The sequence below is a fragment of the Macaca mulatta genome, chromosome 4, assembly GCF_049350105.2.
Source record: "Macaca mulatta isolate MMU2019108-1 chromosome 4, T2T-MMU8v2.0, whole genome shotgun sequence".
In the NCBI taxonomy this organism is placed as follows: Eukaryota; Metazoa; Chordata; class Mammalia; order Primates; family Cercopithecidae; genus Macaca; species Macaca mulatta.
Window position 1 is genome coordinate 178,427,520 of NC_133409.1, and position 25,717 is coordinate 178,453,236.

The 25,717-nt window shown below is 44.5% G+C and overlaps 1 protein-coding gene across 2 annotated transcripts in view; it reads right to left on the minus strand.

Moving 5' to 3' along the window:
* The window catches only part of CDYL (chromodomain Y like), a 174,857-nt gene extending 151,763 nt beyond the window's left edge, over positions 1 to 23,094 (minus strand). For both annotated transcript variants that reach the window (XM_028847859.2, XM_028847858.2), the window contains exon 1: positions 22,664 to 23,094. In XM_028847859.2, coding sequence (XP_028703692.1) covers positions 22,664 to 22,687 — 24 coding nt within the window. In that variant the 5' untranslated portion in view covers positions 22,688 to 23,094. The remainder of the gene's footprint in view (positions 1 to 22,663) is intronic.
* Positions 23,095 to 25,717: the final 2,623 nt, after the last annotated feature.

Here is a 25,717-nt window from a genome sequence, read left to right on the forward strand (position 1 = left end):
ACAGAACTATCAAAGGTAAGAAATCTTAAACTATCAGAAACTCAGATAACTTAGAAAAGGAGGGCAGGGGACTTTTCATCAGCTCTAAGACTGATAAAAATGGTAAACCAATAAACTTATCTATCTCCAGCTAAACTGTCATTACTAGTGACAACAGTGCAATTATCTTTAGACAAATGAATACCAAGAACTTATCCCCAAATCCCCACTAAAATAATTATTAAAAGATGTCTGGCAAGGCATAGTGGCTCACGCATGTAATCCTAGCACTTGGGAGGTCAAGGCGGGCAGATTGCTGGAGCCCAGGAGTTCAAGACCAGCCAAGGAAACATGATGAAACTCCATCTCTACAAAAATTACAAAAATTAGCCAGGTATAGTGGCACACACTTATAGTCCTAGCTACCTAGGAGGCTGAGGTGGGAGGATCATCTGAGTCCAGGAAGTCAAGGCTGCAATGAGCTGTGACTGTGCCACTGCATTCCAGCCTGGACAACAGAATGAAATCCTATCTCCAAAAAAAGGGGGGAAAAAAAAAGGATGTATCATACTCAAACAAAAACAAAAACACAGAAAATATATGTTCACACTAAAACTTCTACGTGAATGCTCATATTCATAATAGACAAAAAGCAGAAACAACTCAAATGTCCCACCAACTGATCAATAGATAAACAAGCCACAGTGTATCCACAAAATGGGGTATTAATCATCCGCAAAAAGGAATGAGTTACTGATACATTCTGCAACATAAACCTGGGAAACATTCTGCTAAGTGAAAGTAGTCAGACACAAAATGTATGTTCCCATTTATATGAAATGTACAGGATAAACAAACTCATAGACACAAAAAGTGGATTCATGGTTGCCAGGGGTGTAGAGTGAGATGGGAATTGACAGCTAATGGGCATGGAGTTTCTTTCCAAGAGGATAAAAACGTTCTGGTATTACATAGTGGTGGTAGCTGTACAACTCTGTGAACACACTAAAAACCAGTGAACTATATACTTTAAAAGGAGAAATTCTATGGTATGTGAATTATATCTCAAAAAAAAAAAAAAAGGAAAAGAAAAAGATGTAATTCAGGAAGAAAAAACAGCCCACATAGAAGAGAAGGAATAAAGAAAACAATAAGCTCTCAAATGTAATGTTGGGAAATTTAAGTAACCTGTAATTTTTAAAAGTATTATTGATGTGTTTTCTTTTTTTTTTTTTTTTTTTTCCCTTGAGACGGAGTCTCGCTCTGTCACCCAGGCTGGAGTGCAGTGACCGAATCTCAGCTCACTGCAAGCTCCGCCTCCCGGGTTCACACCATTCTCCTGCCTCAGCCTCCCGAGTAGCTGGGACTACAGGCGCCCGCCACCACGCCCGGCTAGTTTTTTTATTTTTATTTTTAGTAGAGACGGGGTTTCTCCGTGTTAGCCAGGATGGTCTCGATCTCCTGACCTCGTGATCTGCCAGTCTCGGCCTCCCAAAGTGCTGGGATTACAGGCTTGAGCCACCACGCCCGGCCTATTGATGTGTGTTCTAAAACTAAAAATTAATCTAGTGGAGGGTAAGATTATAGATTAGAACGAAGAGTTAATCAGTGAATTTCCTTATTGTGTCTTCAAGAAAGATAGATATAAACTAATATACATACTCCATTTTTGGTACACTGAAAAGAATTAAAAATTCTAGATACACATAAAATAGGAGAAAGAATACATTCAAAAGGTAAAGAATGCCAATGTCCTTGTCACATTCCAGGAGAAATTATTGAATAATTTATTCAAAAGAACAGATAAGCAGAATTCAAAGAAACTAATGGCAACCACAAGGTCAGACACAGAATCTGTATAGTTCAACACAGCAAATAGCAAATCCATGTAGAAAAATCTCTCATACGAACTAGGTACTAAAAACAATACTAATAGTAAGCCAAGAAGAATGAGAAACAGTAAACACTAAGAATTCCAACCATTATAGTAATAACAAAATTAAACACATTAAACTGATAAAAGATACCACATTGAAGGGTTAAAATCTAGTTATATGGTGCTTTCAAGACAGAGTTCTAAACAAAACCAAACTTTTTTAAATAAAAAGGGAAGGAAAAAGATTCGACTAGTAAATACTATCCAAAATTAGTTATTACAGCAACATAAACAAATTTTAAGGGAAAAATTTATTAAGTGATGAGCACTACACCTTAATACAATAAATGATCATGAATTTGTATATATCTAAAGCCTAGGCTCAAAATATACAAAATATTTATTGACAAACCTATAATCTTAGGAAACCAACTCATCTGTGCCAGTTAATTAAAAGATCGGGCCAGAAAAAAATGAAGGGTATAGTAAATACTTGATAAAAATACATTTGATATATATGTATATATATATGAACCCTGAATATTTAAATCTAATCCCAATAGAAAATATTTTACAAAATCGTAAGAAAAAAACTTTTCACTTTAGAAATGTAAATGTTCTCAAATCAAACAAAAATCATTTTTCGGTTTTCATTTTTTATACTTTTTGGCCTTTTAGACCTATGAATAAATATCCTAGTCAAAAAATAAGTAGGCCAGGCACAGTGGCTCATGCCTGTAATCCCAGTACTTTGCAGGGCCGAGGCAGGTGGATCACATGAGGTCAGGAGTTCCAGACAAGCCTGGCCAACATGGTGAAACCCTGTCTCTACTAAAAATACAAAAATTAGCCAGGCGCGGTGGTGCTTGCCTGTAGTCCCAGTTACTCGGGAAGCTGAGGCAGGAGAATCACTTGAACCTGGAAGGCAGAGGTTGCAGTGAGCTGAGATCATGCCACTCCAACCTGGGCAACAGAGCAAGACTCCATTTCAAAAAAAAAAAAAGTGAATGTATTTTAAATAAATTTCAGAAACAAACAAAATCTAAAAGTGAAAAAAATGAAATCAAGCTTACAAGATGCAGCAAAAGCTACCTTTAGAGGATAATGTTCATTGAAGACAATACGAGCTAAATGTTCAATTCAATGAGCTAGAAAAAGAACCAAATAACCTAAAGGCAGAAGGAAATAAAGAACTAGAAATAATGAAAGACAAGGATGGGACAGAAAGAACCAAGACAAAAACTCATTCTTTAAAAAAAAAAATCAAAGAAAAGAAATACCTCTAAGAGAAAAGGTACAAAAAAAATGAGGCAATCTGAATCATAGATCCAGCAGAGATGTTTAAGTATCCTAAGAATCTTTTAATACAAAAGATATTAAGCCATAATTGATTCAAGAAATAGTACTCATAAATCAGTAAGATCAAACTCTCGATGGATAAACAAATAGTTCACCTTCCATCCAAAAAGGCAGCAGAGGCTGAGATGATTTTTTAGGCGAGTAAAACGCAAACCGGAAAAAAAACAGAATATCCAAAAATTCTAAAAACTGAGAATAGAAAAAAATATTAAGTTGTGTCTTTCTCTTTCATGTGACTAATTATAACAATGATTAGGAAAAAAACTATAGCAATATACACAAAATGACACATGTGACTAAGCAGGGTCACATTTATCCCAGAAATGTAAGGATGGCTCAACATCAGAAAATAAAAATAAGGGTAAAACAACAATCTGCAATAAATGCAGAAACATATTCAATGATCATGATTTAAAACTCTTCACAAGCTAGCAATAAAACTTTAACCAAAAAAAAAATTTTTTTAAGAGCATCTAACAAATATTCACAGCTTTTATTTAGCAATAAAATTTTACAGATCCACTCTTTTGGAATCAGAAATAAAACAAAAATGCTTGTTGTTACAACTTACATTCAACACTGTACTTGATGGTCCTAGCCAATTCAGTAAAATAAATAACAGGTACTGTAGGAGTTTGAAAAGAAAAAATATGTAACTATCCCTATTTGCACAAGATACAATTGTCTACATATAAATCTAAAAGAAACTACGGTTTTTCAAATACCAAGACAGTTTAACAAGTCTGCTAGGCCGGGCGCGGTGGCTCAAGCCTGTAATCCCAGCACTTTGGGAGGCCGAGGCGGGCGGATCACAAGGTCAGGAGATCGAGACCACAGTGAAACCCCGTCTCTACTAAAAATACAAAAAATTACCCGGGCGTGGTGGCGGGCGCCTGTAGTCCCAGCTACTCGGGAGGCTGAGGCAGGAGAATGGCGGGAACCCGGGAGGCGGAGCTTGCAGTGAGCCGAGATCGCGCCACTGCACTCCAGCCTGGGCAACGGCGTGAGACCCTGTCTCAAAAAAAAAAAAAAAAAAAAAAAAAAAAACAAGTCTGCTAGATATAAGATCAGATATACATAAACAGCCTTTCTATGTACTGGCATTAACCAATTGCTTTTCCATTAACGAGAACAACAACAACAACAACAAAAAACCTCTAGTTTCTAGGAATAAATCAAGAAACGTTGTGCAAAACTTTCAAAAAGTTCCTAACAAAACATTCCTGAGAGAGAGGGGATATGAGTACGGGACATGCACCCCATGCTCTTCGATGCAATCCCTTCTGGCCATCTCAGGAAATCGTTCCAGCCCCTGTCCCTGCACTCTCTCTCTCTCCTGGCCCTCCCCTTCCCGAGCTCCTTCCCATCACACAACTACCATCACTCCTCTGTCTTTAAGCAAACAAACCCGGGAGCCTGCCCAGCACTCCCAGTTCTCTTTCCATGAAACCATTCCCAGGAGTCGCCCATAATCACCACCTCCAAATCCTCTCTTCCCATTCTTTCATGAGCCCATGCCAGACTCCAGTCTCCATACTCCACCAAAAGAGCTGCTGCCAAGTGGCCTCCACGCTGCCAAATCTAACAGCCAATTCTCAGTCCTCAGTAGCACCAAACACGGTGGGGCTCATTCCGTCCTTGAGGTTTTCTTCCAACGCACCACTATCTCTTGGTTCTCCTCCTCCTCTGGCCACATCTCTTCTCAGTCTCCTTTACTGTGTCTCTATCTCCCCCCACGCTCTATGTGATGACGGCTACAGAGCCCCCAGGATTCAGACTTCACATCTCTTCTCTACTTATGCTTACCTCCTGGATGATTAAATGCACTCATGGCTCTAAGAACCAAGGATACTACATGGATAACTCCTAAAATTCTCTCCTGCCCTAAACTGTAATCCTATGTAGTTCACAGCTGCCCAGAACCTCCCGCTAGATGTCTACTAAAAGGAATCTCAAACTTGACACATCTAAAATCCAACTCCTAAATACCCACCCCCACCAGCCCTGCCTGGCAATAAAGTCAAAGCTGCGCCCTACACATTAACCCCCATCTCAGTAAATGGCAAGCCCATTCCAGGTACTCAACCCTAAAAACTCCAGGTCCCTTCCATTCCTTCTGATTCCCTGACATACGATATTCAATCCATGGGTAAATCCTGCTCAGCAATACCTTCAAAATATCCCCGAAATGCAATCAACTCCTCACCACCTCCCAATGCCACCGCCTGCATTTCAAACCACCACCCTCTTTTGCCTGGATTATTCTGCCAGGATTATTCTGCCAGCCTCCTAGTTGGTCTACTGGTTTCCTTTTTAGTCTCCCTCCAATTGCCCGGATAGCATCTGGCATAAACTTTAAAATAATTTAATGTTATTACATCATTCCTTCATGGCTTCCCATCTTACTACAAATAAAATTCAAAGTACTTCTTAGTACATCTATGAAGTCCTACAAGTACCCCCAACCTCATCCACCGTTCTCTCCCTTGGTTTCCAGAGACATTGGCCTCCTGTCGGCCTCACTCCAACCCTAGTCCCAAATGTCACCCTATCAATGAAGCTCTGATTGCTTCACCTAAAAATAACACCACCCCCACCAGCCACTAGCACTCCGATTCTCACTAGACTGTTGCCACCACTAGAATAAAAGCGACTTGAAGGTGGGCGGGCAGTGGCTTGAGCGGTCATGCCCGCTGCTATATCTCCAGTGCCACAGATTACTCCATGAATGTGATGCAGTACCAACCCCAGTCCAACAGGGTTTCTCACGTAATCAACATGATGATTCCAGGGTGTAGATGGAAGAGCACACCACCAAGAGGAGAGAAATTTGGCAGAAAAGAAGAACACAATGAAGATATTTGGAAGGATGAGTTTCCAAGACTTACGTAAAGCCATGCTAATCAAGCCAGCGTGGTATGATTCAGGAAGACACGTACCAATTCAACGGAAGAAACTGCCCCACGCATGGATGGAAACATCTATGACAGAGGTAGCAAATAACGGGGAGAGATGATTTAATAAACAGTGACTATGGATTATCCACGTTTCAAAAATAAGTTGGACCCTAAGCTCAGGCTACACACTAAAAACAAACTATAGGTAGGTGAAAGTTCATACTGTAGAAAGAAAAATATTAAGATGAAAACACAGCAGACAATGATCTTGGGGTAGGAAGGATTTCTTAAACAAAAAACGAAATGAGAGAAGCCAGGCGCGGTGGCTGTAATCCCAGCACTTTGGGAGGCCAAGGTGGGTAGATCACTTGAAGACAGGAGTTCAAGACCAGCCTGGCCAACACGGTGAAACCCTGTCTCCACTAAAAATACAAAAATTAGTCGGGCGTGGTAGCATGTGCCTGTAGTCCCAGCTACTTTACTCGGGAAGCTGAGTCAGGAGAATTGCTTGAACAGGGAGGTGAAGGTTACAGTGAGCCAAGATCGCGCCACTGCACTCCAGCCTGGGCAAGAGAGAGACTCTGTCTCAAAAAAAAAAAAAAAAAAACACACACACACACATTGAAAGAAAAATCTGACTACATTAAAATGTCAGATTTCATTTGGCAAGTGAAATATAACTATATTATTCATTTTAAAAATGTTTTAAAAGGACAAAGCCATATATCAGAAGATATTTCCAATATATATAGTAGCGAAGATTAGAATCTATTACATACCAAGATCTCCAACAAATCAACAAGGAAAAGGCAAAATAAAAGTGATTCAATGATGTACAATGTTTTCATATAAAATTCTACAATTCCTGGCCAGGTGCGGTGGCTCATGCCTGTAATCCCAGCACTTTGGGAGGCCGAGGCGGGCAGATCACAAGGTCAGGAGATCGAGACCTTCCTGGTTAACACGGTGAAACCCCATCTCTACTAAAAATACAAAAAATTAGCCGGGTGTGGGGACGGGCGCCTGTAGTCCCAGCTACTCCGGAGGCTGAGGCAGGAGAATGGCGTGAACCCGGGAGGCGGAGCTTGCAGTGAGCTGAGATCGCGCCACTGCACCCCAGCCTGGGTGACAGAGAGAGACTCCACCTCAAAAAAAAAAAGAAAAAAAAGAAAAAAAAATTTATACAGTTCCTTCCTATTACCTCATATTTGTCTTCTGCTAAATATCATGTATACCATTCTATGTTTATGAAATAACTGTTACCTGTATGCATCCACTCTTCTATCTATATTTATGCAGAGCTTTCTAGAATGATGGTCTTCTGTGGTTCGTAGCTGTTAGACCACGGATGCAGGGGATGGGATTTTTTTTTCTTTCTTTCTTTGACGTTTCTTTGCTCAGTAAACACGCACAGGGCCCTGACATTATGTATATCCCACACTAAAGTAATGAGACCACGTAAATGCTAGAAATTCAGAGAGCCTGCCTGCCAAGTGGATGTCAGCTAGGTCAAGCCAAGATGTCAGAGGCCAAACTCTCAGTTCAAAGCAGCTGTTGACAACAGAATATCCTCAGAACTTTCTTCTCTTTTAGGACTGCCCTCTGACACAGTGTTTTGAATATGCTCTATGGTGCCAAATCTTCACGCCCTAATTGAGAAACAGATTTTGACGTGAACTAAAGTATTTCCATACTAGAAGTCTAGAGAGCGAGGTTGATGATACATTGTAAATCAAAAGTGATTTCTCACACACAAAATGAAAGATCTTCGTTAAAAAAATTCATCACTAGGGCCCCGCCTTGTTCCCTCCACCTCACTGATTCTCAAACGTCCTGATTTCCGCATCTCTCTGAGCCTATGGAATCGGTTATACAATCAACAGCGCTATTGATGACAAAGATCATATGATGCTTTCTCGATTCTTAGGAATGTTAATGCTGGCCACGGTATATGAGTCTTCACGTTGGTTTTGGAAAGGTTCCTCCCTTAATGTATTCTCCAAAGACGTTACGCTTTGTTCTGTTTCTCTAAGAAACACTAATAACAGATGTTAAATCATCACTTTGTACCCATCTTTGGGGACTAAATACTCAAATTCTCTTCCAAAGTGAGCACTTGCTCATGTGTGTTGGACCAAATTTTCAGTTAGCCTACTTGGACAAATCCAATCTCTGATATTTTCTGTTTTTATCAGTGTTTTGTGCTTCATTACAGACATGTGCTTAACTTGAAATCGTTAATGACAGTCAAAAATTGCTATCCATGATGACGCATTAAATCCATTCTTCCTGCAAATTTGCTTAACCTCGCACAAAGCTTATTAATTTTCTATCCTATCATTAGTCACTCATTTTTGGGTTCATACAAAAGATTTCCAAGGTGCTGTACACAGGAAACCTACTGGCTGCCTTTGAAATTACAGGTAATTAGCTGAGCCTTCCTATTCTACTTCTATAAGCTACATTAGAAAATGTCGTTGCTTTAGTCACGCCTGCTCTATGTTCTGCTTAATGATCCCACGTATGATGACCAGGGGAAAAGGCAGATGAGGAACTCAAATGTCCGCCTACATTCCAAAAGAGCTTCAGAAATTATCCTAACTCAAGTCCTCATACCAAGAAAAATGAGGATTTTGCTGTTGTTGTTGTTGTTAAGGTCATTAGTATGTGTCTTGGAGAAAAATAACATCTAACGCTCTCAAGTAAACCCAAAACCATAGCAGTAACACCTCCTGAACTCTGACAAGCTTTTCTATAGCACGCAAAAGGTCACTTACACATCATATTAAGTCCCACTGTTAACTGCTCACTAAAAGTTTGTTAAGTAAAAAGCTGTCTTCATATTTAAAAGGTTTCACTAGTATTATATTATTTATAAACTCAAGGCTTTCAAATACCACCACCCTTAACAAACACAGGATGCTTATTGAAAGAGTAAATAGCTTCTTGCTAATACAGCATATACCCAAAAGAGATAACTGAGGAGAACAGCAAATCCTCGTATATGCTTGTTGCTTTTTCTTATCATTATCAACATCCACACACCACCAGTCTAGCAAAACCCTGACGGGATGATGTCCTCAATGATGTACGGCAGGAGAGAAAACCCATTCTCCAGCAAGGATGAACCACCCACAGGGAAGGGGAGCACACAGGCGTAAAGGGCAGTTTCGTGTCATCTGAAAGGCTATTTGTTTTAGAAAAACAGGAGGATTTTATTGTTCACCTCATGTCTTTCATTAAGAACAGGAAACTGCACTTCTCTGAATGGTTCAACTCCACATTACTCCATGGAGTGTTGAGGGGGCCCTACCCAGGGGCAGGTGAGAAGAGTAACCCCCAGAGTAGGTGGGTAAGAGCCAGATAGGGCCAAAGACATGAGAGCGAGGGAAACAGAGCAAAGCGATTTGGAAAGAACGCTGAATCCAGAGTTCAGGTACTGATTCTACAACCATTTTTAGTGGCAAGTGCTTCTGATGACATGGCCCCTCAAAAGCTCACAGCTCCTCAATGACTGTACTGGGTAGTAGGCATTTAAGTTTGAATCACTGGAGTTCCTGCCCACTGGGACTGGGGTAGATGCCTAGGACAGGGAGGCTGCCAGGGCCAGGGAACCAGAAATAAAGCTGGTCCAGCAAGACAGATGGGGGTGACGAGGGCCCACTGTGCCCAGAGATGCCACTACAAGACAGATGTGCAACTGAAAACCAGGAGCAGTCGGGCACGGCATATCACGTCTGTAATCTCAGCGCTTCAGGAGGCTGAAGAGCAGACTTCTTGAGCCCAGGAGTTTGAGACCAGCCTGGCCAACATGGCGAAACCCCATATCTACTAAAAATACAAAAATTAGCCAGGCATGGTGGCGCACACCCATGGTCCCAGGTACTCAGGAGGCTGAAGTGGGCAGATCACCTAAGACCAGGAGACGGATGCTGCAGTGAGTGGAGATCATGACCTTGCACTCCAGCCTGGGCAACAGAGCAAGACCCTGTCTCAAAAACAAACAAAAAATACGAAAACCAGGAACTTCTGCATGTAGCAGTATGGCTCGGCTATCCCTGGCACACAATGTAAAGCCAGGAGGAGCAGCACCTGGCCCACCATGTAGCTACAAGACAGGGAGGGCTCTAGCTCACACAGCTTCACCTTGAGGGACAGGGCCAAAGGAGGCTGGCCCACCTGGCACAATGGAGGAAGCAGCAACATCCTTCATCCCAGGACAGCAGAGCAAAGCCAGCGGGTGTCCCAACAGGTGGGGTGGGAAGGGGGCTGGCTGTTTCGCAGGCAGACCACAAATTCCAGAGAAACACGGGTCACTCTAGATACGAATTCCCCACTTCTGCTGCTGAATGGTGGTGGGGAAGCACAGAAAGGATGGGAATTTCCATCCTACTTACAGTTCCCATCCCAGTGACCCAGGAGATTGAGGGTTCAGGAATATGGTGGGGGAAGGGTGGTGTTACAATCTTTTGCGAGTTCCTGACCCACCTTCAGGACCTAGGGCACACTGACTTCCTTATTTGCCCCAAGGGTTCCTTTTCAAACTCTAAGGGAAGCTCTTTTCTTCAGAGAGAGACCTGCTCCACTACTAAAAAGCCCTTTTTCTTTTTTTGACAGAGTCTCTCTCTGTCACCGAGGCTGGAGTGCAGTGAGGCGATCTCAGCACACTGCTAACTCCGCCTCCCAGGTTCAAGCGATTCTCCTGCCTCAGCCTCCCAAGTAGTTGCGACTACAGGCACTACCACGCTTGGTTAAATTTTTGTTATTTTTAGTAGAAAGGGGATTTTACCATGTTGGCCAGGCTGGTCTTGAACTCCTGGCCTCAACTGATCCTCCTGCCTTGGCCTCCCACAGTTCTAGGATTACCAGCGTCAGCCACTACACCCAGCCTGAAAGACTTCTTCAACAGTTCGCCAAACCCCAAGTCATGTCCCTTGCCCACTACAGAGCCGAGCCACTGGAGACCCAAACGAAGGACCCTGAACTTTCCTTTCAGTGGAATGATGACTATAAGACTCGAATTTCGGCCAGGCGCAGTGGCTCAGGGTGGTAATCCCAGCACTTTGTGAGGCCAAGGTGGGCAGATCAGTTGAGGTCAGGAGTTCGAGACCGGCCCCCTGGCCAACATGGTGAAACCCCATCTCCACTAAAAATACAAAAATTAGCCAGGCGTGGTGGCGCACGCCTGTAGTCCCAGCTACTCAGGAGGCTGAGGCAGGAGAATTACTTGAACCGGGAGGCAGAGGTTGCAGTGAGCCGAGATCGCAACTTTGCACTCCAGCCTGGGCGACAGAGCGAGACTCTGTCTCAAAACAAAAAAAACAAAAAAAAGACTTGAATTTCAGAGCAGCCTGTCCCCAGCCCCACCTTCATGTCTTTGGTCTCTCCCAGCTACCTTTCTGTCAAAGGTGAGGGGGCACTGTTGCCATGAAGCTGCCCAGCTCAGGACCACGATTTCTTTTCTGTTGACTTTCATCAGGTTCCCGGGCAAGCTGAATGTGTCTGGTCTCAGCACTGAACTTCTTCTGCCAAGGCACAAGCATGCGCTTCCACAGGACCTCATTTCCAGGATCTTTTCAACATCCTCTCTATAGTCACTGCAGCCTCTTCATTTTTAAGCAGCCCCAATCTAGAGCTACTTAGGAAGGACTGAGGAGTGCACATTTAGATACGTATCTAGCAACTGAATCAAGACTTTTTCAAAAAGCTCATTTATAAGCAAAAACCAGTGGTGCTGCAGGACGGCGTGCCAAATGATTCTGGGGGAAGTTTTCCTCAAGTCGGCGCACTCTGAAGAAAGGGCACAACAAATCAGTCTAGCGAGCACCTCCCCTCAAACACACACCTACTTCTTTGCATCCCTAAAGGTGCTAATAAAATAATCACTCGCCTCTTGCTTTAAGTTCCAAAGCTCATCTGCATATGAGAGAGAAGTTAGAGGACTAAGAAGCCCAGAAGCTTGTCCTGCTGGGAGACTTGGCTACACCCTAGCTCACAGGCCTGAGGTGTAAGACGGTTGAAAACTTCCCTCTGGACCGTGCAGACGAAAAGCCAGGTAACACAAACACAAGTGGGCAGCCATTCTTCTGCTTCCAAGGCCAGAGCTCTGCAGAGCCACAGCAAGTGAAGAAGCCAGGGTCAAGAATCAGGACAGGAGGAACGAAGCCCCAACTCGAGGGACCTGGCAGATGGCTGAAAATCAGGTTAGAGGGACACAGCTGGACATGCAGGCAATAAAACTCAGGAAAGGGGGAGGAGAAAAAGGGTGGAAACTCCCTGGAAGACACGGAGTTTTCCAAGGGTACTCTGGTCTAGCCCACAGACAGGGAGCAGTTACGAAGCAGATTGCTCCTCATTCCAACAGGGACCCTACAAATGCTCCCACAGCCAGCTCAAGGCAACAGCACCATCACTTTTTTAAAAGTACAGAGAATAAACAGGGAGACTCGAGACAAAAACTACGAGTACACCTTCCCTTGAATCCCTAGCAATAAGACGACTGCAGACAGAAAACAAGTAGTTTTTAATCTTTATTGGTGAAAAACAACTAGTAAAACAAGTTTTTTAAATCTTTTTTGAACTACTTAATTCAAATCTTATTTACATTTCACCAAATGAGCTAATGCCTCCTTCACCCAGCATCACTATGGAAGATAGCACGGTCCTCTGCTTCTGAAGCCGGAGGACACACACACAGCAAGAGACCAAGGGCACACAAGGCCACTGATCCACAGCTCAGCTTCCTGAAACATCATCCTGAATCAAGGATCCATGGACAAGAGTTCCTTGGTAAATATGTTTAAAATATTTCATATTGATCCCAAAAATGGTATGGACTACATGGTTAACATCACAAAACAAGTAAGGTAACTTGAGATTTCAAACAACAGGTCAGGCTTGCAAAAGCCATTTCTTCCCCATTCCCAACTCCAGCTCCTTAGGAGAATACCTGCTGACGCCTCTGCTGTTAGGAGGACTTGGGTGGAAACGACCATAAAATTTGCATTTAAGTTTACCATAAAAGTAGACTTCCTTTTTTTCACTTACACTTACATAGCAACACTTTTTAAAAACCCTTCTTGAGGGAGGCTGAGGCAGGCAGATCACAAGGTCAGGAGATCGAGACCATCCTGGCTAACACGGTGAAACCTCGTCTCTACTAAAAAAAATACAAAAACTTAGCCGGGCATGGTTGCAGGCACCTGTAGTCCCAGCTACATGGGAGGCTGAGGCAGGAGAATGGCATGAACCTGGGAGGCGGAGCTTGCAGTGAGCGTAGATCGCGCCACTGCACCTCCAGCCTGGGCAACAGAGCAAGACTCCGTCTCAAAAAGAAAAAAAAAAACCCTTCTTGATAGCTCTTCGTGACATACACCTTTTCTTTCATAAGCGTGCCCTTCACTTGCTCTAAGAGGTGCAGGACTGGCCCCACAGAGACTGTTACCCCAAGACTTGGAGTGTCATCACCAGCTACCCTCTTCAGCGAACTTCATGAGCAAACTTATTAACATCAACTCACCGGCCTCTGGCGGAGCCTTTTCCTTTACCAAATAACCTGTTTCTAACATGCTAAAGATGCCAGTTAAGTCCGAGTACATCATGCCTAAAGCAAATGTCAACAGTCTCCAAGGGAGACCCAGAGCTGTCGTCCAATGTGCGTGGGGTGGTGGATCTTTTTGCAAACGAAGATGACTGTGTTTGTCCTGGTTCTCAGATACGCTTAAGAGCTGGGATGTCCACATTAGTTACATGCTATTAATAAAATAAGAGAAGCTTCTGTGTGCGACTATGTGACGCCCCGAATTCCTCAACAGTAAACTACTAATGAAAAATGGATACATTTTAACCAAAGAACATTCATGATGTGCAGTCAACATTGTTGGGTTTTATCAACGAACACTAGGAAACTACCAACATAGAAAACGTCACATAGCAGAGGGCCTAATACAAATGAGACAAAAGGTAAATAAAACAAAAGACATTCTCGAAATATATCGAAGCTGACTTCTCCCCAAAAAAGAAAGTATACTATACAGTCACACGTTGCTTAACTACGGTGATATGTTCTGAGAAATGCGTTGTTAGGCAATTTCACTGTTGTGCGAACCTCACCGAGTGAACTTATACAAACCTCAATGTTGTAGCCTACTACACACCTAGGCTGTATGGTAGAGCCTATTGCTCCCAGGTTACAAACCTGTACAGATGTTACTGCACTGAATACTGCAGGCAATGATAACACAACAGTAAGGACTTGTGTATTAGTCCATTCTCACACTGTTAATAAAGACAAAACCAAGACCGGGTAACTTATAAAGGAAATAAGTTTAATTAACTCAGTTCCACATGGCTTTGGGGGGTGGCTCACAATCATGGAGACAGGTGAATGAGGAGCAAGGTCACATCTTACATGGTGGCAGGCAAGAGAGTTTGTGCAGGGGAACTTCTCTTTATCAAACCATGAGATCTCATGAGACTATCAGGAGAACAGCACGGGAAAGACCCACTCCACGATTCAGCTACCTCCCACAGGGTCCCTCCCATGATACGTGGGAATTATGGGAGCTACAGTTCAAAATGAGATTTGAGGACACAGCTAAACCATATCAACTTGTATATCTAAACATAGAAAAGGTACAGTAAAAATGTGGTATTATAATCTTATGGGACCACCATCGTAAGACCAAAGTATCATTATGTGGTACAAGATTATATATCAAGGCAGACAGAACAAAGATGTTGAACATTTTGCTTCAGAAGCAACTGTGTTATAACTATTATAATCCATTTCCATAAACAGTCGCCTTGAAATCTACTGTTTTGCATTTTCAGTATCATTAGGTAAATCTCAAGTGTTGGTTCAAACCCTCAATCCCTGCTCATGCCACAAATTCCAAATCAAGCAGATTTCTTCAGATTCTGGCAATAAAAGCAAACATTACTCCAAAGGGCCCTCTCATTACAAATTAACTAGATCTTTAATAAAATACAACTCTCATTAAGAGTGATACTACATAGCACTTGTAGGAAACCAGCAAAACATTCCAACTGCCCCCAACCCAAAATGATGACTAAATCATAAAAATGGAAAAACACCAAAGACTTAAAAAATGAACTGCAGATTAGGTAAAACCTCACCAGAATATTTCAAAGAAAAAAAACGTAATTACTGAAAATTAAAACTCAATGGTTGAATAAAATGGCAGATTAAACACAGCTCATTAGTAAACTATAGTTTAGATCCAAGGAAATACCTAAAATGCAGCACATAAAAAGAAAATAAAACACAAACAAGGAAATGGAAATGAAAGGGTAAAAGACAAGGAAGAGAGAATGAAATGATCCAATAGATGTCTACTTGGAATTTCAGACGAGTACAGAGAAGCAGTATTTGAAGACAAATTGGCCAAATTCATTTTCGAACTGATGAGGCACAAATTCAAAAAGCAGCACAACATATACCCACCTAAAAAAAAAAAAAAATCACACAAAATACACTGTTGTATTAAACTAGAGGAAACCAAAGTCAAAGAGATGATCTCAAGAACAACCAGAGACAGAAGACAGATCTCCTAGAAAGTGTCTACACCTATGCTGACAACAGTCTCAGCCAGGTACAGAGGCTCTCCCCTGTAATCCAAGCGCTCTGGGAGGCTGAGGCAGGTGAATCACTTGATGTCAGGAGTTCGAGACCAGCCTGGCCAACATGGTGAAACCCCATCTCTACTAAAAACACAAAAATCAGCCAGGCATGGTGGTGCACGCCTATAATCCCAGCTACCTGAAAGGCTGAGGCAGGAGAATCACTTGAACCAGGGACGCAGAGGCTGCAGTGAGCCGAGATCATGCCACTGCACTCCAGCCTGGGCGACAACAGTGAAACTCCATCTCAAAAAAAAAAAGTCTCAAGAATAGTGCAAAGGCAAGGCAGAAGACAATGGAGCACCATCTTCAGAATGAGAGGAAAGAAATGAACCAATTAACCAGTTTTATCTGAAATACTATTCTCTTTCAAAAATGATGGCAAAATAAAGACATGTCCAGATAATTAAAAAAAAAAACAAAAAACCTAGAAACTTTTCCATCCATAGACCTTCACTAAAGAAATCTCTAAAGGATACACTTAAGAAAAAAAAGAAAATCCCAGAAGGAAGTTCTGAGATATAAAATGGATGATCTGATTGAAGAAACTGGTGAAAAAACTACTAAAGTCATAGGTGAATCTAAAGAAAGGCTGTATAAAATAATAATATTCTATTTGATGAGGGTTTTTTCATGGGCAATAAGAAAGCAGTAGCATGTGAGTTCAGGAATGCACCAGGGTTCAAGGATTGTAAAATCTTCACATTGTCAGAAGTGCCATTAAATATTGACTATCTTTAGACTTCATGTATGTATGCATAGTTGCAAAATTAGTCACTTAAAGACTAGAAACAGTATACGACTTCTAAACCCAATCAGTGAGGTTTTAATATGGTTTTACTGCAGGTTGTGGCAGAGGACAGTTCGACAAAACTAATGTCAAAGTGGTCCATGGAGGACAGCCACAGTTAAGTCTTAGTTCAAAGGATTCAATGCTGTTTTTAATACTTGCTTTGGGTCCTATATCCATCTAAGAATCAGATGAAAGCTCTTGATTCTCTCCCCCATGAAATATGGTCATATGTACTTGTACAAATTTTCATAAAATTCTAGTTGAGGTTATAACTGGATTTAAAGTCATATCTAGACTTGTAATAGGCCCTCCCCAGACTTCCTGGAGAACATGAACCCCAAAACCTTGCCCAGCTTAAAAGGCTGAAGAGAATTAAGTTTGTGTGGGAAACAGTGAAATTCTCCATTCTAGAGTTGAAACCATGTAAGGAGCTGAGGAACAAAATGTAAAAGGAACAGCAAGAGGCATGATGCTTAGGGGAGGAGGAACCTGGAGGTAAGCAAGGAGTCAGGAATGGAGACTCATTCCTGTAATTCACTCTTCCATTAAAGTAACTCAACAATTATGCAACGATTGCAATATTTTGAGCTGTGGAAAATAATGACCAGAAAATGAATCTGAGCTTTAAAGCACTTCCATTCTAGTGGACAAACACGCCAGGCAATCAAGACAGAAAACAGAAATTACAACACCTTTAGCTAACTACTTGATGTTTGTAATATTCCCTTCCCGGAATTACTCAGCTAACAACTAGCAGTGGGTCAAGGAGCCTGCAGAAAGCAACAGTATGGTCCACTTAGAGCTCCTCTTCTGCCAGGCAGATCCCCAATCCACCCCCACCCACCTCCACGCATAGCCTAAGGGTCTGAAACACAGAAGGGTGTATCCAGAGGCTCGTAAATCCACCGGCATTCCAAAAAGAAGCTTCTCGGAACGTAAGATTCCGGTCTCCATCCAAACACTGAACATTACAATCTCGTGGTTTGGGTTCAAGAATCTGAATTGAAAAAAGACCCCAGGCTGGTCCTGTTCCACCTAGGAGTGCTCACAATATAAAAACTATCACTCCTTATTTACAAAAAAAAATCATTTCAGACCTGGCTTTGTGAATCACAGTTATCCAAAACTGTGAACCAGAACAATGCGAAGAAAGTGTTGCCTACATACCATGAAAATATTCTCCGTGGTTAAAATCACTACAGAGCACGAGGGAAAAGTCTATGATTCTTAGATATCACAGCAAGAATGAAAACACACTATTCTGGTACACAGGAATTGAAAGTAGCTCAAAGGAAGAGCACATGGGAGGTCTCCACACTGTTGCTGGGGCAAATGAATAAATAATATTCTCAGCAACTCACAGGAAAAAGAGCATTTAAGATAGGCTATTTATTTTCAAAACACACACGCACATTTGACCTCATTGCCTCACTATCAACTCCGGAAGTCAAATGAACTCTTTTGCTTTCCTAATTTTGGTGATCCCAATCTTTTCAGACAGCGACACCACATACAACATATGCTGACTTAGCTTGGCCAACATCCATGAAAGGTGTCCTGGTCTCTGCGACTTCCATTTGAACTACAGATTGAGACTTTATTCATAACTGCTTTCGGTCAACATAAGTAAAAGCCTTGTGGTGCACAGGAGAAAGCAGGAATCTTATCCCAAAGTAGGAAGAAAGATTCCAAGGACCTACCTTCCCCTGCAAATCCTGATCATCCCTTCAAACTAACCAACTTTAAAACAATTTTCTACACACCAGATACGAGTTCATTCTTAAAAGCTTACTTCCATTTTTGAAAATGAAAATATAAATATTCTCTCAGAACGTCAAGACTAATCATTGAGAACTTGTTGAAATTTAAATTAACTATTACAGGAGTTCTCAAGGGAATAACTCCACATCTACTGAGGAAAAAAGGAATTATTAAGACATACAAATAAAGAGAATGCTTATTCCATTTTACTACAGCACACGTTCCTTATTCGGTACCACATGAACAAAGTCTTATGGTGGTTACCTGACTGCTAGATAAATTAAGGTCCTCTTGACCTCACAGCTTTCTCTGGTGATATAATCAATTTATAGAATATTTTCAAATCCTAAATCTTTAAGAAGGGAAAACAGGTTTGGTTTCATGGTTTGAGAGTTGGGTGCTTTTTTTCCTCTTTAAAAATGGAAAATGTTTTTTAGTATTGCTTTTACATACTAATGCCATTTAAGCCTCAATTATTTAGTTATCATCCTCCCTATTTTACTGATGAGAAAGTTTAGGATAGATAGTTAAGACAAGTACAAGACAAGTTACTTAACAAGCTTCTAAGAACAAGGGAAGGCCAGGTGCAGTGATTCATGCCTGTAATCCCAGCACTTTGGAAGGCCAAGGTGGGCAGATAACTTGAGGCCAGGAGTTTGAGACCAGCCTGGCCCACATAGTTAAACCTTGTCTCTACTAAAAATACAAAACATTAGCTGGGGAGCGGGGGAGGGTGTACGTCTGTAATCACAGCTACTCGGGAGGCTGAGGCATGAGAATAGCTTGAACCCGGGAGGCAAAGGTTGTAGTGAGTGGATATCAAACCACTGCACATCAGCCTGGGAGATAGAGCAAGACTCTGTCTCCAGAAAAAAAAGAAAGAAAGAAAGAAAGAGACAGAGGAAGGGAGGGAGGGAGGAAAGCAGGGAAGAATACCACCCAGATCTTCTAGCTCTAAGTCTAGAGCTGGGATGAAAGTTAGAAATACTGTCTAACGTCCACATATCCCCAACCCTTGAGTAAACGCAGGTTCCTAAACAGACTATGACAGCTGATCACCTACAGCAGCGTTTAACAAACAACGTACAGGGCAAACCCAGCCCACTGCCTATTTTTGTGGAACCTACAAGTTAGGAATCATTTTTACATTTTTAAGTGATTGGGAAAAAAAACAAATGTGTATTTCATGACACATAAAAATGATATAAAATATACTAAATGAATTTTACTATCCATAAGCAGTTTGAGACACCGTGCACATTCATACAGGAGTCTACGACTGCTTTTGCACTACATGAAGTGAGCTGAGTGGTTGCAACAAAGACCATAACATAACCTACAATTCTAAAATATGTATCATCTGGCCCTTTACATTAGAAGAGTGATGTAAAGGATGTTTGTCTTTTTGTGAAAACTATGAAGTTCTAACCCATGCTGCATCAAAAATTTGTTTTTCTTCAATCTGAGCTGCTGGAAAAGCAGGGAGTAAATCTATTCTATCTTTCAACTAATAGTAACTCTTCAAATTTTGCAAGACTCATGCTCTATCCATCTTTTCCAGGATCTGTTCCTTTATTTTTTGTCCACAAAGTCTAGTTTCAATACCCATTTAAACATTTACTAAAGTCCTATTACTACATACCAGGTTCCATGCTAAGTATTGGAGACATTTCTTTTAGGCGAGAAAACCAAGCCTCAGCAGTTGGGTAACTCACCCAAGTTCCCAAAGTTACTGCAGACCTGCCCTCCTACCAGACCATGTGAGTTCAAAGAAGCAAGACCTTGCATTTCCTCCTGTCAATACATCCCTCTAGATTCGTGGAGCTTGAGGCCAAATATAAAACTTCTATTTCAGTTTAGGCAGAAATGGACAAAACAAGGCAACTAACATCCCTTGACTTGGCCACAAAAAGTATCTTAGTGTCTTTCCCAGCCTTCTCAGACGATCGTGTTCATTTACAATTGCGTATCACTTCTGCCCTACAAATAACACCGCCTTTATGAAAACAATACAACTATACCTTTAGAAACAAAACCAGGTTTCAGGGAGGCATTTTAAGCCAGTTACAATACAATCATCACTTACTGGGTGCTTGCCATGGGAATTTTAGGGTGGGCTTTACTTATGTTCTCATTTAAACTTCATAGCTCTATAAGGGAAACACTGATCCCAATTTCACAGATGAGGAAACTGAGCTTTCAAGACTAATTTACCCAAGCTGACAGAGTTGGAAGTCACTAACTGGGTTGTCTGACTCCAAATCTAGGCTCTCAACTGCTATGCAAAACTTTCAATGTCAACTTTCAACGGTAACATAGTCACAGTGTTCAACGGTAACACAGTCACAGTGTTCAACGGTAACACAGTCACAGTGTTGCCTACAAGTAAAAGTTAAAAATTTTGCCTTGAGAGATACTGACCACTACATATTTACTACACATACTTAAATTTATCACCTGTACTATACTTCTATAGTACCTTTTTCCAAAACTAAAATAAAACCCAGAATCAGAAGTTCAATTGTGCAGGTGTATCATTTCTTTGCAATATACTTACTTCCTCCCCAATAGACACTCCTTGAAAGCATGAACCATTCTCATACCTCAATATTTCCCTGTGAAACCTCCATATGGCAAGCATTCAATAAACGTTATATGAACACAGACTTAGTACAAAATGTTACTCATTAATGACTTCTGTTAAGAATAGAAACCTGAATATACAGAATAAGCACAGAAGGAACTAACCTTAGTTCATAATGTCCTGGTGTGAAACGTGCTGTCTTCAGAATCATTCTTATACACATAGGATACAACTTACGTATAAGGTACTACTCTCATCCACTGATGGAACTGATTATGTAATTATACTCATAAAAGCAAATGCCAAGCGTGAACGCTCATGACTAAACAACCAAAGAATGATCTAATGTAGAAACTAAAATCCCCCATACCCTCATGCTATGTACTTCCCCCCTGTACAGACTTCACCTGGAAGACCTCAACCTCAAACATCCCAGCCTCTATTTATGTGTCTTCCAGACAGACACCACTTTCCTTCCTAGAAGGAAAGCTCCTTGAGAACAGGGAGATTTTTCTTCTTTTACATCCTCAAATGACCTCAAACAGTATCCTGAATACAGTGGGGCACAGCTAATGTGTAAAATGGTTGAAAAGAATGGAACATTTCCAGTACCAGCTAAGGTATACTGACCACATACAATGTAAGGAGAAGCAACAACCTTACCCTTAATTCTACAGAAGGCAGCTTCCTCCTGAGAACTTTTGCAAACACTTGCTCTTAAGAAGCACCAAAAAAGTTGCCAGAAGACTAATATCGCAGACAACAAAGCTCTACTCTATGCCAACAGCAATAATACGCCCATAAGAGAAGACAACCGAAAGGATCCCTGGGGCCACAGGGCTCTACTTGTTATAGATGTTTCCTTTAGTCCCTCAACACCCGGGTCCCTAAACGCATCATAAAGGTGACTCTAGAGAGTCCTCCCAAGTTTTAAGTCTCTCAGGAACTTATTTATAAATACATGTGAAACCAGACAATCATTTACCCAGAAGAACAGAAAGCCTTCCAAACTTCTGTACTCCCAGGAAGTCTACTTTGAAATACGTCAAAAGAAGTTACATGGAGACATACAAAACATGTCTTAACGATCCAAATTGGTAACTCTCAAACTGGAAGCTGGTTTAAATCCATCGACCATAACTTACAGTTCTGGCTATGCCCTTCTCATTTGCAACGCTGCGGCGCAAATGAATGACGGTGTATCAGCGTTAAATTTAAATTTCCTGGCTCTGGCCACAACGCTAACCTAATTAAAGCATGTGGTCAACGTTTAGCATTTTCGGTGCGAGATTTTGCATCGCTTTGGCGAACAGCAAAGTCGAAAGCGTTTGCACTGGTCTTCTCCCCGCCACCCCCCGACCGGGGGCAAAACCCTCTCGCAAATGCTTTATTAAATGGTCAAGAACCCCCCCCACCCCACCCCCGCACCGCCCACGGTCCCCGCCGAGCGGCAACGGGGGCTCCACTTCCATGATCCACGCCAAAAGCACTTTGAGCTCAGTCTGAGCAAGTGACTTGTGTCAGCACCACTTCCCCACGGCCGGGACCCCCCCCCCACCCTACGCCCGGCAACTTCAGGAACCCCCGGCCGGGGCCCCTCGGAGCGAAGGCTCGGGCTCCCTTCACACACATTTCCCGTCCAGCAAACTGCGGCCGCGACGGGGGAGGGGACGCGGCGGGCGCGGGCGGCGAGCGGGGCCGTCGGGCGGCACGGCCGGGCCGGGAGGGGCGGCGGGCGGGGGGCGGCCCGAGGCCGGGGGGAGGGGAGGTACCTCGTACAGCTCCTCGGAAGCCATGGTGGGCGGCGGAGTTGCGGGCGGGAGGGGCAGGGTCGGGGCGGGCGCCGGCGCCGGGCGGCCGACACTTTGTTTCAGTTGGGTCCTGCGTGGCCTGCGCTTCCTGCTCCCGCGGCCGGCCGGGCGCTGGGCACGGACGAGCCTCTCGCACTCCGCGGCCAGTGCGGGCCGGCGGCGCGGCGGGGTTGTGCGCAGGAGCAGCTGCGCAACGCGCCCTGGGCGCCCCGCGCTCACTCCCCGGCGGGCCGGCTCGGGCTCGGGCTCATCGCGCCCCGCCGCGGGGCCGGGCGGGCTGGGGCGGGCGCGGCGGCGTGCGGGCGGCGCGGCCGGATCGCGGCTCCCCTCTCCGGTGTAGTGCAGAAAGCTTCCTACTTGCGACCAAAAAACCTGCCCCGGCTACTGAGCATGCCCAGTGCGGCCGCCCGGCCCGGCGGAGCCGCGCTCTCGCGCTCCGGGTTTTCGGGCCGCCCGCGCGGGAGGGGCGGGGCGGCGGCGGGGCGGGGCAGCCGAGGGGAGCAGTGGGCTCCACTCGGGGCCGAGGCGGGCGGCCGGCGGGGCCGGGAGCGAGCCGGCAGGAAGGGGAGGAGCGGGGCCGCGGGGGCGGGGCCGCGAGCGCGGGGGCGGGGTGGTGGGCGGGGCTCCGACTTCCCCAGTCCGGCTCGCGGGGTCGGCTTGGCCCGCGGCACCGCCCCCCGGCCCTACTCGACGTGGGCGCTCGCGGCCTGGCCCGGGGCAGGCGGGGCCCGGACCTCGAAGTTCGAGGCGCAGGGTGGTCGTGCACACCGGGACGGGCAGCGACGGACCCGAGATGAGGCAGGGGACCGTGCGAGCGAGCCGGACCGCGTCTGGAGCCCACCGCCCCGACGGCGGTCTACCGCGCGCCTCCCTCCAGGAGGAGCCCAAAGAGACGGCCTCCGAGCGCCCGCCCGTCCGGGGCCGGGCCAGCCCGCAGAGGGCCGGCGGCGTGGCCAGGTGGAGCACCCACCCTAGCCCGTGCCCGCCCCGCCGGCCGCCGCCAAGACCCGGAGCCCGGGCCGCGCGCCCCGCGGGGTGGCCCGGCGCGCTCCGGCTGGCACGCTGGCTCGGCGGCAGGCCGGGGGTGGGAGCCGGGCGCGGCGGAGGGCGGCGCGAGGGCGCGGCTGCCTCCGCTCTGCCCGCAGCTCCCCCCACGCCAGGCCTCCGGGTTCCTCTTGGAGCGTCCGCCTCCTTCGAAGCTCAGCGGGGAGGGAACGGAGTCTGGATTCCCGGGAGGTCCGGGTTCTAATCGAACGAGGCTGTCAATGGTAGTTCCTTTCGCGGAACGGTGTGGACTACACGACAGGCCCTCGCTCAGAACAGCGAGGGCTGGCTCGCGCTCCACTTCCCAGGGAAGATCTACTGCCAGGGCACACCTGCCGGGCCCTGGACGTGCCCCATCGGGGGCGAAAGAAGGGGCTTCCTGGCCCAACTCCCCCAGACAGCCGGCAACTCCGAACCCTCTGGCCATGTATGCGGAACTTCCCCACGGGGCACTGCGGAGGCATTAGTTCACCTTCTCTCCCAGGCCCTGCATGGGGAAGCCCTCGCCAGTTCCTCCATGTCTCCCCGGGCATCCTTCGGGCCGCCTCACTCCTCCGTGCTCCATCTCGCTCCAGTTCCTAACCTACCTTGGAGCCACCAGGCTCTTCCCACCAGTTTTGTTCCTAAAGCCCTATTTGTTTGTGCCCCCCAACAGCGTTTCAACAACCACGGGGCGTTTTACAGACCCCGCGGTTTCCTGCCCTCCCCACGCCCAGGAACAAGCACCACGCCGACCCTTAAGTGACTGCGAGTCGAATCGCCGTTCCCCTTAAGCAGTGCTTCTACCTGCGGTCTCCACCTTTTGAAACAAACTCCCAGCTCAGGCATCACCTTAAAAGGATAGCCTTGCTGACTTCCAGGGCCAAATAGGTAACTCGCTCTTCAAGCGCTGCCTAAGCGCTCACGCGTGCTCACTGCAGCACTCATCTCTGTATTTTAATGTTTGTCTACTCTTCACCCCACCCCATCTCCAAACGATGACTTTCAATCAGACTTCATCTTCAGATTTGACGCTGGCCCCTAGCACCATTCTCTGTATAGGAAATAAGGTGTTATTTAATGAATGGAATTTCAGTGTCCACAAGAAAGCCCAATACCCACACATCCAATTCCCATTATGAAATGCTTGCACAAGAATCGCAAATTAAAGTCACCACTTCATCTACTGGTCAAGGCGCCTCAAGTTCTGCCTCTTTCCCTGATGGCCCAGCCAATTCCCTCTCCCTCCTCCAAACAGCGCCTCTTTCCTCTCACTTAGCATTTCCATTATTTGCTGCATTTCATTGTTGCCTTCTCTCTAGGTATACCGATTCAACAAAAGTTGCAAGTTCCTTGAAGGCAAGGAGTAGGACTTTATACATTTGAGAAATCCCAAAGCATTTGAACGCACACTTCGGCAAGCGCTCAAGTACTGGCAGGTGACAGTTAAAAATCCCTCAAGCAAAATAAACTATAAAGAAGAAAGAGCTCCTCAATAGGAAATAAACAGATACATCTAACATATAAGCCTATTATGCAATGGTGGACCAATACAAATACAAGCACTTCTCCCCATGACCATTACCCTAATTTTGCCCCCTTCAGAACATCCACAAGCTCAGGCATTCAGGAGGAGCTCCACCATGTGCTTAATGGTATTGTGGTCACCAAGGAGTCTCCAAAACTGCCATTGTTGCCCAGGAGAGGGAAAGAAAGGAACATAGACATCCACAACAAACATATTCAGATATTGAGCTAGTAAGGTGATTTTCCCCATTGTGGAAACAAAAAGGGGAAGAATTATAGCCTCGAAAAGGTAACTCAAAAATGTCAATTTACATAGACCTTTGTCAATTTACGTAGCTTTTCAATCTTGACAATCTGGAATGTTATGCTGCTATCCTTAGTCTACAACTTTAAGAGTAACCACCGGTAGCCTCTATAACAAAGCAGGAGTGAGCCATACTCCTAAGTTCCAACTACATCTCCACT